Source organism: Brachyistius frenatus, unplaced genomic scaffold (genome assembly GCF_029030835.1).
Source record: "Brachyistius frenatus isolate BFR_SWC_R1_liver_20210118 unplaced genomic scaffold, ASM2903083v1 Contig_46, whole genome shotgun sequence".
NCBI lineage: Eukaryota > Metazoa > Chordata > Actinopteri > Embiotocidae > Brachyistius > Brachyistius frenatus.
In genome coordinates, this window is record NW_027210645.1 from 1,044,252 (window position 1) to 1,062,477 (window position 18,226).

Genomic DNA, 18,226 nt, shown 5'->3' on the forward strand with positions numbered 1-18,226 from the left:
CTATCAGTGTCTTTACGATTATTTACAGTTATTAATAATTATTAAATTCCCAGTGAAGTTTACTGTTTCCGGGCACTGATGACATCACGTATCTTTGTCACAAATGTCAAAAGGTGTCAAAAGGGTTTAAGACTTATTGCAAAATATGTGTTGACTGGCGATATAGTGCATGACTCCATGCACTATACTGTATCACCAGGAACTGGGGAATAACATGGTATTTGATTTGATCTCGTATTGCTTGCATGATACATCATCACATAATTGATCGGCTCAGTTGGATTTCCAACATTCCCTCCAGGAAGATGTTTTCTAGCAGTTCTGGAATTTATTTGTATGAATGCAGTAACTGTAACCTAAAGGTACAGAAATAGTGATAGTGGTTCTCTTTTGATTTTGATTAGGATTAAAAGGACACACACACACACACACACACACACACACACACACACACACACACACACACACACACACACACACACACACACACACACAAAGAACATCAGCCCATATATTGATATCAGGAATCTTTTGCCTCCTTATATGAGGCTCAAACCATCCAGAATCAGTCGGGCTCTAATGTGTATTTGAGATACAGTTGGACTAAAAACAGCAGATTTCAAACTGAAATGTTTCAGTGTATTTTTTACAAAGAAAAAAAGATGTTTCTTTGAATACTAATATGACACATCTTGTCTGACAAGATCGTGCTCTAAAATGAACACGCTTTCTTATAGAAGTGAAGTACAGAAGTACGGCAGCTCCGAAGTCGACAGCTGAGACATGATTGAGGTGAAGCTATGTCACAGCAGGAGACTTTGCAAGCACTCTGATTGTTCCGTGAACCCTGGACTTGTATTTCAGCGTACTATGATTTTAAAAAAAGAAACGTGGGAAAACTCGACAGGACATCTGCAACCACGCAAAAGGCAGAGAGGTTAGAGGAGAAACCATCGCGGGATCGAGCTTTAACAGAGTGCCTGGTGATGAACGGGAAGGTGGCTCCTGTAATTTGGACTCTTCCCTCTCAGCAGGGGTCACAGTTATCTCTTGCCGGGCGACCCGAGGAGCTCAGTGGGGGTAATGTACTTCTGACAGTGAGATCCATGACACGTATATACAACACAATTTACCCCGCAGCGCTGCAAAGGGCCTCAAAGGCAGAGTGTGAGGGAGTGAAAAGGAGCAATAAGTCAAGGGTTGTGCAGTGATGTCACTTTACACAAAGGGTTAGATCCACGGATTAGCGCGTCCTGATATTTGGCTTTTGTTACACATCACATATCGATCTGCGATGTGATCCCGCTCTGATACACGAGGACTCCTCCCTGACCGGCGCGCAGCTGAATTTGCAGCGAAATGTAATTTTTCTGCACATCATGTATCTTTAATGAAAGTAAATGAATTATTCTGTTTGCAACATTGTGTATCTTTGTGTGTGTGTGTGTGTGTGTGTGTGTGTGTGTGTGTGTGTGTGTGTGTGTGTGTGTGTGTGTGTGTGTGTGTGTGTGTGATGATAATTTAAAGGCTACATCAGAGCCTTTTCAGACAAAACTCAACTCAGAATACGTGTCACTTTTTTGGGTTAAACATAGGCAAATTCAAAAATGACAAACTGAACACAATATATGACTAACATTATGAGTCATAGTGTTACACAATTACAAAAAGACTATACAGTGTATATCATATTAGTCACATATGATTCTGCAGCTTCCTCCAGAGCTGACATACTCCTGCTGTTAAAACTGTTAAATGAACAGACTCTTAATTAAATTCAAATATCTGAAAAGCGAATGATGAATGAAGCGGGTGCGTTAAAAAAAAAAAAGAAAAAAAAAAAGGCAGTTCCAGCTTTGTTTTTATATACATGGGTGTGAGTGGGGCTCCAGTAAATAAAGCAGCTCTGTAACAGTGACCTAAGATAAAGAATGCAGCAAGGTCTCCCGTGTTTGTGTTTTGTTTTGTGAATCGATGCACTTTCCCTCATTGATCCAGAATACGATGCTGCTCGCGCATGCAGGTGTTTCATTTATGTTACAAGGTTACAAGCTCTCTGCCCAGTGCGCGCGCCACCTGCATGCTCTGGAATTCCGTCCCTCAGCTGCGGACTTGCAGAGATACTGTTTAGCCTCCGGTTAGCGTCAGACCCGACCGTCAGCGAGGGACTCGTGCGGCTCGCCGGCCCCCCGAAAACAGCTTCGATTCACGGCCCTGAAATGCAATCCACTCCCCAGTGCGTCTCCCTGGATCCTGTGTTCTTATCAGCTCCTCATCCTAGAGGAGCTGTCAATACAACAACCACAGAGAAAGAAAACCATTCCTTCCCCCTGCTTCTCGTATCAACGCGGCACATCTTCGCACAGAAACCGGCCCTGGTCAGACAGCAATTAAAGCCCCGGGCCCCGGGCGGAGGGGGTGGGCACGCACCAACCACAGATCTATAAACCTGATTTCTATCCGTTCACCTCGAGCAGCTTTCCACCGACACGCCGGCTCAGGAGGCGTCAACTGTGTGGACTGCATGCTCGCTGTAATTACAATCATCTTTGTCAGAGATGCATTGCATATGACAGAAAACAACTGAGCTGTGATACTTGTGATCCCGTCTCGAATGAATGAGCTGCCTTCTAAACAGCTGAAGCTGGAACGACTGGAGTTTTACTTTTATAAATACCTTTGTGCACGACAAATCCTTCTATTCAGCTGTAGCGATATTCTCTATTTTTATTTTTGTCAATAAATAAATAAAGATGTTGCTAACAATTACTGCCTGCAAGGGCTGCACAATTAATCGCCAAAAAAAATCTCAATCTGGATTCATGGATCTCGTATTAAATGCCAATGATTCTGCCGAATTTTCATTTAGGACATCAGCTAAATCAAAACAAGCGCTCCTGCTCTCCCTCAACCAATAACAACACAGTGTCACACCATGTGATGCAGAGCAGCAGGAACCGACAGGAAGGCAAAAAAAAAAAAACACGGAGACAGAAAGAAAGAAAAAAAGAAACGCTCAGAAAAAGACTTGTTCAGAGGTTGTATTATATAAAAGAAGACAAGAGACTGAACTTGATTGTTTTAACGTGCCGTTTCAGATTCATGAAGCTGCTGCATTAAAAGCTAAAAACAAGAGCTTTCCCTTTCTGTTGAGAACTGCATGCACCTCGCAGGGCCGCGCACAGCTACGTGGAAAACGACCAGACATGGTCGAAGTCGTAGGTCTACTGTTTAAAAACGATGCTATCTTCTTTGTCAGGTTAATCAATGATGATAAATTGTGCGGATAAAAACCATTTGATTCCAGTCAAACTTGGATTTGAAGTGTCACTATTGAGTGATAAGGGCTGCATGCATTTTTCAGGAGAACTGATTGCAGCTGCCGGGTGAAGCGGTACCCGTTATTTCAGCCGAGGTCATTATAAAATGTGGATGTAATTCTTGAACAACTCGGCATGACTCCGGTCGCGGATCAGGGACCGTGAGATTTTCTTCTGTAGCAGGTAATTGAGTGCACTACTAACATTTCTCCTGAAAGAAATCATAAAAGAGAATCGTCATCTCACTTCTCAGCACAAAAAAACCCCAACCTGATTCTTGTAGTTCCAGAGTCGTGCAGTCTCACTGCCTCTGTGTCCAAAGCCTTTTCTGTGTAACTTGCACACAGCAACAAAAAGCACGGCTGAAAGCAGCTCCATATTAGAGGAAATAGTTCCAAAATTACACAAAGTACCTTTCTGCAATTCTCATGTATTTTGTTGCAGTTGAAGGTTCTTGAAATTATTAATAAAAACGTTTTCAGTATTTTGTCCTCTTATCCAGAATATTGTTATTGCAGAAAAACTGTGAAAGACTGATTTTATTAAGAATAATTTATTCTTGGTCTGTCCCACATGCCTCACTGAGCTCCTGTAAATACACACTTGCACACCAAGTGTATCAATCCGCAGCTGAAAATAGTCCCTGATAAAACACCTATTTTCTCCAGTTTGAGGAACATTTACTCTTTTCCATGTTGTTTTTGGATATTCAGCCTTTTTTTTTTTTAATGAATGACACTATAAATGTAGTTGCGACATATTGTTATACACTAACAAGGAAAGGGACATGAGGTATTATTAAGAGGCAGTTTGGCATGTAGTGTCCTTTTGTTTTGGACCAATTGCTTACATTTGTCTAGAAATGGACAGTTCACCTTAAAGCGACTCCAAATACTAATTTACATTATTCAATAAAATAATGTGGAGTCTAAATCAGTAAAATGTCAGCAATAGACACTGTAGGGTTCAATATTTAACTATTGCTGAGAATAAAGCGTCATTAAATGGATGCAAACGAAGCAGCGGCCTCATCCAGTCTTGTTGAACACTGACATCATTTCTAGGAAAGACCTGAAACAGGGAAACTGTGCCTGAACACACATAATTATTTTTGGTATAATTGTGTTTCCTCAACTAATGTTAGGCTCTTAAATTAAAAGGGTTTTCTTCTGTATTAATATACATTGTGTTGCCATAATAACAAGAACTAATTATTGGGTAAGACAATGTCCACTTGCAGACCAGCTGTGCCTCTTAAATAAAGGTTTGTGCTGCTTTTGTGAGAGCCGTGCTCTCCGAACAGTACGCCACACGGCCTGTTTTGTTCAGGCTATATAAAAAAAACGACGACTCCAGAGAAGCTCCAAACAGTTTCCGCACACTTAATGATGGCCGTCGAGAGAGAAGCAGGGATTTAACAAGCAGACGGACAGATCTCCATTTCCAGGTCAAACTTTAACAAGGCTCTTATTGGGCAAATCCTAGGTCAAACTCTAACAAGAAGTGCTGCCACATGACACCGCGAACCGGCGGTGAGAACGGGGTTCCATTACCGAGGAGAGAGCGGATAATTGGGCTTGTTGTGAGGGTCGTATACCCTGATTTGACCCTTTGTTTACGCTTTCACTACAAGAGTTAATGAACGCTTTACAGCCAATTGGAACAGTTGCAACACGTGATCCCGGTGCTGTATCAATCACAATGAGGATAATTTAGTCAATATGTTTAAAAGCAGCCATTTTAACTTCAATTTCAATTTGTGATTTTAAATCACAAATTGTGCTTTGTGCTAAAAGATTTTGCTGGTATGCGAACGAGAGAGGAAAAAAAAAAAAAAGGGTACGAGATAGCAGAGGGAGACGTCCCCTAAAAATCTGTGAACACAATTAGGCTTTAATATCAGGCTCCTAAAATAGAGACGGGAGACACAGCGAAGCAAGCAGCCCAGCAGGACACGGGGAAAGGTCTCCCGGCACCGGTGGTAAACGAGCATCCATCACCCCTCCTCTCTTGGCACATCACAGGAGAACTTCTCCTGCTCCAAAAACCCAGAAAATGCACTTAACTTTGGTTTACTGATACCCCGCCACCCTCGCTCATTAAAGATTCATGCCCACCGCCGCCAAAGCCCGTCCGTTCGTTCGTTTTTCTCTTCTCAAAAAAAAAAAGGTCGGCAGGACATTTAATACTCAACGTGACAAAGAAGATTAATGCTCTTAATAGTTTCTTATGAAAGAATGATGACGCCTGGCAACGTTTTGCCTCTTTGCATTACATCAAAACAATACTTGACACAAATGTGTGATGACAGAAGCATGTAATCTGCCTCTGTTTAGTTTTTTTGGTGATTGGATTTGCAGTATCCGTGTTCAACATGACACACGGTAGGTGAATGTTCTGCTCTCCTTGTCACTTTGTGTGTTCTGCGACGACATAACAAGGCTCCTTTAGTAAAGACTGCTGTATAAGTCAGTATAATGTTTCTGTTAAAATACTGAATCAAAAAAAAAAGTTAGGAAATAGACTTTACCTGACAGCAGAACACCTCTAAAATAACAGATTAGGCCCTAAACAGAGTTTTGTTTATGAGGCGGTGCAGATGACAGAGAGGCATTCAAGAAACAAGACGGAGCAGCGTCTATTCTTTCCTTTCATCCTCACTACTCGTTGGGCGGCAGCATCTGCTGTTCGGCACAGGCGAACACACCGACACCGGCAGCGTCTCAGACAGCATCGCCTCGACAGTAAATCTGAAATCAGTAGCCAAAGGGCATGGATACATTTAAATGCGCGAAAGAAATGTAAAGCAGAGCACAAACTCTACATTCAAATGAAAGAAATAAAAGTTGTGTTTTCGACGCGGTCGGGCGATCCGAGAGCCCTTGAACTGTGGAAAAAAAAAAAAAAAAAACAACGATTTGCAGGCTTTTATTGTGAGCTTTTGATATCTCAGGCCAAGGATTAGACTCACGGAAGTAATAAAGGAGGCTGTATACATAGTGGGCACATTAAATCAAAGCGGGCGAGGGATGGAGGGCTGACTAAACTCTACAAATTCCCACAACGACAAAAAGAAGGTTACGATCTCGGGCGTTTTTTTTTCCCGCGTCGTACTGCTGTTAAAGGGGAGCTCCAAAACACAATATTGTAGCTGAGACATTATTTACTGAGAGTGTAGGTGACTTACACCATCTGTTTATAAAGCAACAGGCTCAGGCAGACGCTCTGCCAGCGAAGAGGCACAAGGTCCCCGGGCTTATCTCGGTAGAGGTGTGCTGCTGCTCCTCGGCACCAGCGAGGTGGAACGATAAACATAATTAAATTGAGTTGGATTACACAAAATGGATCGGATCAGTTGGGAAGGCGGAGAAGCTAATCCAGTGCAATCCTCTGTATAGAGGTGCCAACCACACAAAACAACATAAATAAAGAGAGGAGGGAAAGGGGAGGCTGTCACGTGGAGATCAAGGCGAAGCGAAGGACCCCTTCAAGTTAAAAAAAAAAAAAAAAAAACACACTCCAAAGTCAAACATTAGTGCAGTTTAGAGCCCAAAAAATAAGAAAGCGGGCAAAAATACATCTGATCCTCTGCTGGATCTCAAGCAGAAATCGAGCGCTTTCATGATGAAAGGACGTTGCTGTACGTGCGCGGCACACTGGATGTGTTTTGGAGAGCGTTCGTGGTGTCAAAAAAGGAATAAGGAGTGAATTTACACCACAGTTTTCCTTTTGAGGAAGTGGGGAAATCACACTCATCTTCCATCACTTCTGTCATGACAAAAGATGTAGTCATGAGTGTGAGGTGCCACTCCCTCCTGCTTCTCACCTTGTGTTTTAGTTATAGACGAGATAAGGCGTGACAGCCGGACTCAACAGCAGCAGGGATCTGAACTTTTGTTTATTTATCACTTCTATGGCAACACTTTTTTCTTTTTTTTCCCCCATTCCCTTCCTCCATTTTTTTTTTCCAATTGCATTTTCCCTTTTGTAACTGACTTTGGTACAATCCCCTTACAAATAACCTTCCCCTGGGGAAAGAGACTCTTACTTTGTGTCCATCCCTGCCAGCCCACTCCCACTCCTCTCTTTCTTTTATATCCCCGTCTGCCTTTGTCTCTGCGCCGCAGACACAGCAAACACATTGATACAGTCTGGGAGTTTTCCACTGCTCTTCAAACTAATCCAGTGTAATCCTGCTCTGTCTGTGTCCCGTCTTGGGCATTATCATCCAATAAAATGATGATTAATGGATCCTCATAAGTAATGCAGGGGAAGCCTAAAGCGAGGCTATACACTGTCGAGGTGATGACATGGCCTCCAGCAATAAAAGATCTAAACTGCTTGCTCCAACTGAACGCTGAGGCTTTTTTTCTTTGGCACCAGGTGTGGAAAAATGTCAAGTAGTAAAAGTCAGCCTTTAATGACCGTTTGCAGTCTTTATACACACAAATGTATCTTTCATTGCTCTTCTACTGCTGCTTGGGATGAGACTATGTGCAGCATTTAAGCACTTTGAAGAAAAAGATATCTCGAAAAATATTGTTGTTTTTTGTTTTTTTTCAAAAGATACCTAAAATTTTAAACCATACCCAGCTCTACCAAAAGCCCCAGATACACACACCTCTAAATGATCTCCTTACCAGAGGGGTGAAATATCAGCTTTCAGCATACGCCTGCCTAAACAAGTGCAGTTTGCATTATTAAAACCGCCCTGGCTGGCTGCTTTAATTGAGTCTCCTCTTGGATAGCCGTCCGAGCAGACAGCTCAAGGCAGGCCTCTCAGCAATGTATGCATGCAGGTGGAAGCGGGAGGAAAACGCACATCTCCGTGGCATTTGAAATATGAATGCTGCATTTATACCCGGCAGAATGTCTGACATGGAAATCTGACAGCCTCGACATTAAATCAACAAGCCGAGCCCAAGGCGAGCTTTGGGCCAGGCCGAGACTGTAAACTGTACAATATGGAGATGGGATGGCGCCGACAATGATGGAGATGTAAGGAAACACCAAGAGGCAACAGCTGGGGAGGATTGAACGATTATTAAGAGCTGGTGTTCTGCCATCAGCAGAAAACAGAGGGAAACGTCAGGGTCTTCATTCTGCAGCATAAAGAGATGTATGGATTTAAATACTCATTGTACCATTAGATACTGATAGGAACAATTCTAAAAAATGACTTTCTTTTGACAAAAATTAGGGAAGATATTTCAATATCGCCAAACTCTTCAGTATATACAATCAGCCACAACATCAAAAATGTACTAAAACAAAAGCAGTGACAAATTACACAAAATATGCAAAATGTGAATATTTTGCATCAAAATTCTTCATATGGCGCAAAGTTGTTCAAAAAAAGTTTTTCTACAGACGCGTCTCAGTCCGGACGCTCTGCTGGCTCAGATTGGACTTCGCGCGTCACTCTCAACCTGATCCACGGAGACAACGTCATTTACAGGCAGAGTGAGCAGAATCTATGCTGCCACCGAGCACAGATATCAGAAAGTGTCGATTTTAGTGCCGTGGAGGACAACGATAACAACAGTCCACGGACAGCAGCCGAAATAAACTGTCTGCTGCCAATTCAGTGGCGGCAGCTTCAGTGGTGGAAAGACGCGTCACCAGCGTCGTGTCTGATTTGATCACTTGCTAATAACGGCGCAGTCTGTTGTAAAACCAAAACAACGAGCTGAAAGACACTGAACGCTCCATCAAGCTGAAGCAAATTCAACATAAGTGACAATTCTCATGATTTTAAGCAGGCCCTTTAACATTAAATAGTCATTTGATGCATTACTCATGCATTTATTGATTAGTGCACCAGGCTCATGCTTCAAATTGTTTATTGTATTTCTGCCACGTTGTTTCTTTGGGCTATTTTCCAGCAGTCAGTCTGGTTTAATTCTGTTAATCCAAGTGAAGTTACAACACTGCAGCACACGGCTTTCTTCTAGGCCTGTTTGATTACTTCTCACCGATAACCAGTGCGTCTGTTTGTTTACATGCAGCGGCGTACGGATGAGTCGTGTTGATATTCCAGTGATCGCGTTAGAGCCCATCAGGTGGAGTAACTGGGTGAGAAAAGAGTGAAATCCCACCAATTGTCAGCTCATTATTGCTCTCGAAACAAGTGAGAAGCTGCCTTCAACATTAGCAGCGGAATTAAAGGCGTCACGTGACGCACCGCGTCGGCACACGAGGTGTTGTTAGGTTTTCTAGCCGTTAGTCCTGGCCTACATTTCACCCCTGGATTCCAGAGGGAGCCGCGGTGAAGCAGAGGAAGCGCAGCGCTGCGGACACCTCTCAGCCACAGCAGCACTTCCACTACTCGCCCGGGTGCAGAGCGAGTTTCCGCAGCTTCTCCCGCCTCCGTCTGCCCTCTTGCAGTTCACTTGCAAGTTCAGTACATCTGCGGGTCAAAATCAGCGGTCGGGTCTCGGCCTCGGACAGATTGGGCGCCGTGGCTGCGCCTTCACCTCCACCTCGCTGTGTGGCTCAGCGTGTCAGCCAGCCGCGGATCCACAGATCATTATCGCTATCTAGTTCTGTTTCCCCAACAAAACGATATCGCTGACTTTGATCCGATGCCAGAGCTTATTTTTGTTCACTTCTGGGCATCCTAACCCAGGAACTGCTCTACCTCGGGGCAAAACGCAAGCAGGGCTAAAAATACCCCTCTGTTGTGATGATGAGATGGGAGCGTATGAAGTAACGATGGAGCACGGATGGTCTGGAGTACAGTTACTGTCTCACACCTGTACAGATAAGGCACTTTTTTTTTTTTTTTTTTTTTGTCATTGTTGCTGTTGTTTTTCTTTCTTTCTGTGTGTGTGTGTGTGTGTGTGTGTGTGTGTGTGTGTGTGTGTGTGTGTGTGTGTGTGTGTGTGTGTGTGTGTGTGTGTGTGTGTGTGTGTGTGTGTGTGTGTGTGTGTGTGTGAGAGAGAGAGAGAGAGTTAATGTCATGCAAACATTGTGCCTGGCTCCTACTGTGGAATATCCAATTAAAAAGCAGTGGATGCGGAGCTTGTGTGCAGGACCGAGGTTACGTCGTCCAAACTGGGCCAGAGGTCCTGAAACATTCAGAGCCGGGCCGCACACTGCTCTGCATCCACATCCCGAACAAACACAATCCATCTGCTGCAGGGAGACACTTTACATTTTTAACCTGGTATTATTTACAACTACCTTCTGTAGGAAAGTCACATAGAAACATGACTCATCCTACTTCAAAGTCAGTTCTATTCTAATGATTTATAATTATGATAGTTGTGTACAAAAACAGTGGAGATAATAACAAACATCAAAACTACAATCTCTAACGAACCAGACGATCGAATGTAATTGAGTGACTAGCACTTCAGTCTAAAGCTGAAACTTAGTTCAGAGTTGACAGAGAAAATGTAAGCAGAAGGAGCACAGTACAAGAACATGACATGAAGGTGTATGAGGAACATGGTTCCTTTTATGTAGCAAGAACACGATCGATTCGGGATTTTCGGGGCCAAGATATTGATACAAGGAGGTAAAAAAAAACAATTCCAATAGGGATATATATCGACTGAAATGTTGTTATCAAACCCTTGGAGATGAAGATATGTAATACAAGTGGGATATTTTACAGTTTAACGATAAACTTTATTGTCCAAAGTGACATCGGTGAACTGAAACAACAGTAAACGTGATACTCATAAATAACTCTCAACTTAAAAAAAACCTTTGTATTATGTTCTGTAAAAAAAAACAAGTTCTCAACATGGCACATACACGTACATTTATACCAATATACTGTATATGTGATAATATAGGCTGATAGTGATGGCTGATAAATCTGTCGGGCTCTGATATGGTGAAGATTTTCAGATGAGATTTTGATATGCTAAAATGCAGATGTTCAGGAAAAAAAAAATCTATTTATCTGTTTGAATTATTTATCAACAAAGTTTTTCCATATAATTTCAGATGAAACATCTTTGGACTTTAGTTTTTAAATATGGTGTAGACGTACTGTTATTCACAAACTAAAATGACTAACATCAGTTCTTCCCAGAAAGCCTTTCAGCTGTGATTTTCAGTCGTCCAGCTCACGTTTTTGACGTTGCATTTCAGGCCTAAAATACAACCTGAAGTGTATTTTTACACTTCCAGTCTATTTCCCTGCATTTTACACGGCGAGCAGCACCACACCGACCGTTCGTTGGACTCTAAAGCGATTTCCCGAAACGCAGGTGACCTCCTGCTGAACGCCGAGGCCGAGCGCCTCCTGGGCGAAGCTGCCGCTGCTCTGCTAGCCTGCTGTGCACACACGGCTTAAGGCAGCTGCATTTTGCAAAGTCAGCAAGCAGCCTCACTTTTCATCCACTATTTTCCCGCACGTTACTTCTCAGACGCTTCAGTGTCATTACTTGCCGGTGCGGTTCCTCGTTCTCTCCATTTTTGCGTTCGTGAGGAAGAACAACAGCCTTGTTTGCTACTTGGAACGAGCCATGCAGCGGGTCAGAGTGAATATACTTTTTTTTTTTTTTTTTTTTTTTTGCCTCGTGAGGAAAAGGTGAGTAGAATTGGAATAATAAAAGTAGGGTGAAGATTTTTGTTTCTGTCCAACTGCTGTTTCCAAGGTGAAAGAGTGAACTTTCACACTCAAACCAACAGTTACATCCACACTGGAAACAAATGAGTGTTATTCACAGAGCTCTAAAGAGGCGTTTTCATACCTGGAAGCCCCTCATTAGTATGCTGCTGAGGATGTTACATCCCATGTAGACTGCTGGTCCTGCTTGTGTCTCATTTTGGCGGAAGACATTCCTCCAGCTCCCAGTGCCCGCCGCCGCCCGCATGAGGCTTGTCAACAGCGGCAGAGATATGGTCCTCCTGGGAGAGGAGCTCCACGAATGGCCCGTACTTATCAAAGCAGCCCGCCCTGTCCCAGAGCTTCCAACACAATGCGCCCCCCTCCTCCCCCGCCCCCAATTTTTTCCCTGAATACAAGTCTCTCCAGACCTGGAGTAATCTCATATTCGCCCGTTTGCACGCAGTAACTCGAGTTACTCCGGCTCTGTTCCCTGCATCCCCTGCCAATTGCATAATCAAGTCCAGAACTCATCAGCAAGATGGCAGAAGAAGTGCTCTATTAAGCTGCATCATGTTCCATCTGTTGTGTAAGAGAGAGATAACAGTATTTACAGTTTTGGAGTTGTGGCAGACTGTTTCGGCCAAATTTTGTGCACCGCAGAGTTCTGCTTACTTCATAAAATGTCACGGATTAATTCTGCCACTGCGACGTTGTCCAACTGCAGTCTTTGCCCCCCGACAGAAATATCACAAACTAACTTTGTTGGAAGTGTTACATCAAGAACTTGTGTTTGGTAAAACTGTTTAAATGCCTGGTTTGTCCGGGCTCGCACTCAAAAAAGTATTCCATCGTTTTTGTTTTTTTTTATTCCATTTTTAAAGAACGGCCATTATTTGCTGTGACTCTACAGAGGACCTGCCGTGTGGATAGAGGACTCAGAGACGTGAAAACACGGCCTTATCAGCCTGGAATGAATTTACTTTCAGTGTTTGAATCAGCTCACCTACACAGGCATTAACACGAGTCTGTACTTTCAAACAAGACTCCAGTGTGGAACTGAGACTCTGGGCCATTACGTCCATTTATCCAACACACATTGGACAGATGACAGTTATTCTACAAGAAGTACTTTGTTTAACTCATCAGGGTTTAAAGTGGTGATCACAGACTGAATGATGGTGAAAACTAGAATCAGTGGATCTCATATATTTCAGTCCGCAGTTAATAATGTGCTCATTTGTTTTTTTTATTAGCAGGCCAACCGAGGACATGACAGGACACTTAACCCATTCATGCCAGGATCTCCTAATAGTTCAAATATCAGTGGTTAAATGTAACCAAGTACTTTTACTCAAGTCCTGTACTTAAGTACAAATCTGAGGTATTTTTACTAGACTTGAATGTTTCCTTTTTATGCAGCTTTATACTTCTACTCCACTCAACTCAGGGGCAAATCTTTTTACTTTCTTTTACTCCATTACATTCAACTGACAGCTTCACTTACTTTTGAGATTACCGCTTTTTATCCCTTTTCTGTCCAGTGAAAACCATGTATCTCCAAATTTACTAATATCAATTTTTTTCTGATCACCTGAAGTACTAATTATTATCATTTGTTATTTTTAAGCTAAACTGTTTTTTTTTTTTAAACTTAGATTCACTTGAAAATGCTTTTTATTCAGTTGTTGACTTGTCAGAGAAATGTGTTTTTTACAGAAACACCACAAACATATGATGAACTTATGGACTATAATGAATTAGATCAAACTAACCGACAGGACATAAAGTAGTTCACATACTCACAACCTCAAATAACTACAGCAGTAAAAAGCACAGTAATATTCATTCAAAAACATCATATATAGTAAAACACTGACAGGAAGCATGTACTGCACAGTGTGTATTTATACTCATAGATTACTATTATAGATATTAGGTTACTGAAGATACTTTAAGTATATTTTGATGATATGTTTTCATGCAGGACTTTAAACTGTAGTGGAGTATTTCCACAGTGTAATCAGTAACTGAATACTCTGCTATCATTGCCAAAAATGCTCAAACAAATCAGGTTTAAATTAATGGCTGGAAGAATATCTGTGCATTTTTCATAATTTGATAAAGTCGAGCTCTAAAGCTGGGAGTTAATCGACAAGTGAATCAAACTGTTTGAAAGCTACACAAGTGTTTCAATTTGCTGCTTTTGTCTTTTTAAAATGACTGTAAATTGAGTATTTTTGTGTTTTGGACTGGTAGTCAGACAAAACAAAGGTCTGTGAAGATGTCATCTTTGGCTTCAAGGAATTGAAAAGGTGTTTATCACAATCTTCTGACATTTTCTACGCTTAGCTTAATCGATTAATTGGGGAAATAATTATCACATTCATGAAACTGCTCATGAGATGAAGCCCCTGGAATAACTGAATATTCATAGTGAGGTTGCAGAAGGTGACAGACTACTTCGGAGCCCTTTTAAAGACCCCAAGAGGTCCCTAAGTTTGAGGAGCAGCAACTAGGAGAGATGTAGCTGTCAGAATAAAAAAATAAAAATAAAAAAAAGAAGCTTGGTTGCAGGAGCTGCATCGGGGGATTCAATAGAATTAGTTAGAGTGTAGCAGACTGTTTACAGACGAGACTCCTTGTCTGTTACCTTAAAAGACAACAACAGCCTCTCAACAAAGCCCATGAGTGGGACTTGAAGGATGCACTTGGATGCTATAACAGAGCACTTCCCACACGGGGAGCTCTAAGGTGCTGCTTCTCCAGAAGTGTTTGCAAAAAAAAAATTCAGACAGCTTCAAAGCACAAAAAAAAAAGGCTGTGCAACGGATTAATTAAAGCGTCTGCCGCTGCTCCATCCGCTCAGGGTTCCATTTCAGTCACGTCCACTTCTTCAAAGTAGGGAAACACATGTACATTTCAATAAGAGGGCGATTATTCCAACACTTCCACATGTCTGCAACGGGGAGAGGGATGACTGCAGTCTGCAAACTGGGATGTCAAGTGGTTTTAGCTTTAGTGTCTCACTGCTGCTTCCCATTCTCAAACTCTGGGCTATATGTTCACATCGTGTCATGTGAAATATTCACTTTGTCATCACTTCTCCTCATCAACATGCATCCAGCTTTGTGCCAGATCAAAAGCAGCACGGAAAATTAAAAAAAAAAAAAAAAAAAAGGTGCCAACAGGCAGAGTTTTCATCATTTATACCCACGTTTGTCCGATTTAAATGGAAAGTTCAGGGCTGAAGGTGCAGTTTTTAGTTGAACCTGCCCCGTTTTGCTGAGTTCTACAGCACAGCATGCCGCCTGACGCACCTTTTCTCCATAACTACTCGGCAAAACAGCCATGATGCTAAAAGGACCTCGCTGTTTTAGTGTGACCAAACAGGAAATTGTAAGTAGACCCACAAACCTCATATTTATAACTCCAAGTAGGCGGACTGGTGGAGTCACGTAGCCTGCAGCACAACACAGCGTTAAACCTGAACACTGTGATAAAGGCTCAAACAGTTTTCCTCGCAGCTAAACTGTTTACGTTCCTATTTAACCACGGACATTTACCTTGATCCAGTAGCCGCAGGGAGTGCTGAAAAGACGGATCCAGCGTGTCCTTCTCTGCCATAAGCTCCGGCAAGTACTTTTCGCTCCCCATCTCGTCCCGCTGGGTTTTGGGCTCCAAAGGAAAAGCGACTCAAATGGAATTCAAGTAAAAAAACAAAACTTGTTCAGCGTCCAGACGGCTCCAAGTTGCGATATTTATTTGATGCGAAACCGATAATGTCATTCGCGCTCGCGCTACAAGAGCATGTCTCAGTCCTCGCGGAAAGAAAAAAAAAAAAAAAAAACACGCTCGCGCGCGCGCGCGCAAACACACACACGCACACGCACACACACGCACGATGAACGTTTATATGTGAGCGGCAGGTTTTATCCCATCCGAGTGTTGTTCAGCCCGCATCACAGCCGGAGTGCTCCTTTCCTCTCTGGGTGAACAGGCTCTTTGAAGCTCCCTCTGTTGTATCCAGAGCTGAACTGAGGCGCAGGCAGCTATTGGTCGCCGCGCGCGACGCACAAGCGGTAGAAGGGGCGGAGCGATACGCCGGAGCTGTCCGCGGTGCTGAGTCCCCCAATTATCATATCATTATCATCAACTCTCCATGCACAGGAGCGGCAATTCACAGAAGCCCAAGTAGGGCAAGTTTGTCCCTGCAAACAGACTAACGGAGCCAGTTCACTTCTCTGTAGTGTAAATGATACACAATATCTCCACAGCAGCTCATCTCATTGTGTGCTCATCTTAGTTTTTGAAGACACACAGAACACAAAGAATTTGCAAACAGGCCATGGTTAAAAAGCTGAATGCATACACAGCAAATATTATTCCTCAAAACTTCCGTTCATTCTCAGAAGAACAGGCCAACTAATGTAAAACTAACTCAAAACCATCTGATCAGTCACCATAGCTGTGATAAATGTGATTAACATGACCACATAAAAAGACAAATAAATGGCAGTTTACATGTTTTTTGGGTTTTTTTTTTTTTAAATCCAGGGACCAACAGTGTTGAGAAGCAACTGGTGGCATAATTGAATTACAAAATACATGCAAAAGTAAATTAATGATAAAGAAATGTGTAGTTGAATTACGGTTACTTTTCAAAAGGCGAGTGATTACACCTGCATCTATTCTTTTCAATAAAAAGTAGGATATGATAGTCATTCTGTTGCTTTTCATCTTTTTTCTAGACAGGAAATGTATTCTGCCTTTGGTAGTATGTTCCTTAAAATTGTTGGCTTTGATTTTGATTGGTTCTCTTGTTTTAATTTGCTCTGCCTGTAATCTGTCAATCAAATCAATGTGCATTACTCTTAGAAACCAGACCAAAGCAGTTGCCAAAGTTGTCACATAATACAATGAGATATTTAAAAACAGTCATTCAGAAACTAGTGTTAAAGTATAGTGAACAGTAGCCAGCCCTGTTGATCACTCAGCATGGAGTCGACCTGAATGTAGACTTGGTTTGAGGTTCAGGGAAAAATGTTCCTTCACTGCAGTCAGTTGTGATCTACATACTTGTTATTTGTTTTGGTGGTTATGCTTCAAAATGAAAACATTTCAGTCTTAATTCAAGCTTCATTTAAGAACTTTTCATAAAAGTTTGACAGTAATCAATTCATTTTCTGGGACTTTTCAGCTTTATTGCCCAACTTAAAACATGTTTAAAATGTAATAAAATATAAGTAGTTACATTCCTTCATAAAGCAATTAAAATAGTTACATTACCTATTACATTAATTAGCAGAAAAGTAACCTTCCCAACACTGGAAACCTACTAATACTTGTAGTGGAACACTAAACACAAGACTTTTTTTGCACTATGAGAGCACTAGTAAAGCTAAACTCATAAAGCTGACATGATGAGGCATGGCCCCTCTGAAAGACAGGGAAACATTAGGTAATAATGCAGGATTATATTTCATATCATACTTCAACATTGCAAATGCACAAATAAATTCTGCAAATAATCAGAGTCCCAAAAACCAACACTGTGGACGTGTTGATGATTATTGTTTTCTAGCTTTAAACAAACCATTCTTGAGTCTTTGATTTTCCACTGATGTGACACGTTAGCTATCAAATATCAAATAATATGAAGTTATTCAATATATAAACTATTGTTTAATTGGTTCTAAAAAAGCCTTGTATTGTTTCTTTTCTTATCGGATCTATTTTCATTCCATTTTGTGTCATTCATTCAAAACGGAATCAAAAAGACACAGTACAGATACGACAATGAGGGAATGAAAAATAGCATTAATATCTATGAGCTCCCCGATGAGTAAGAGACGGACAGTGAGTCAGTCGACAGAGATTGTTTTTATGGTTAAATCTATTCTGAAAATATATTTTCCCAAGTGTTTTCTCGCATATAATGTCATTAGAAATAGAAACACAAGGTGTGGGCATACAAATGACCCCCAGTAGACCCCGACAGATCCAACCCGGCAGATGCACACATAGAACTAGATCATTAGACTGCTTGCACAGGACCGAGACACGCTGTGGTCTTTGGGGGTCAGCGTATAAATAATATCTGTTTGTATGGTATAGAAAAGGACTTGGTGTTATGATGATGTATGTTAATCAAGGCACATGTGTCACATACAGATGCGGGAACATCTCAGGAGGCTATATAATTGTCCTCTTTACTCATTTAAGTAATTGATTAGGCCTGCATGACTCCTTAGGTTGCTTTTACTTGTTAGGACAACCTGTCAATAGTCCTCAGGAAATCCATTCACCTTCCTATAGGTCAAGCATGCCTTTCTCCTGG

General features: G+C 41.9%; 1 protein-coding gene across 2 annotated transcripts in view; it reads right to left on the bottom strand.

Annotated features, from left to right (window-relative positions):
• Positions 1-15,907, bottom strand: part of khdrbs3 (KH domain containing, RNA binding, signal transduction associated 3) — a 111,300-nt gene extending 95,393 nt beyond the window's left edge. For both annotated transcript variants that reach the window (XR_011311097.1, XM_069703382.1), the window contains exon 1: positions 15,453-15,907. Coding sequence is in view for 1 of the 2 variants with exons in the window: in XM_069703382.1 (XP_069559483.1) it covers positions 15,453-15,543 (91 nt within the window). In the remaining variant the exon portion in view is untranslated. The remainder of the gene's footprint in view (positions 1-15,452) is intronic.
• Between the last annotated feature and the right edge of the window lie 2,319 nt (positions 15,908-18,226).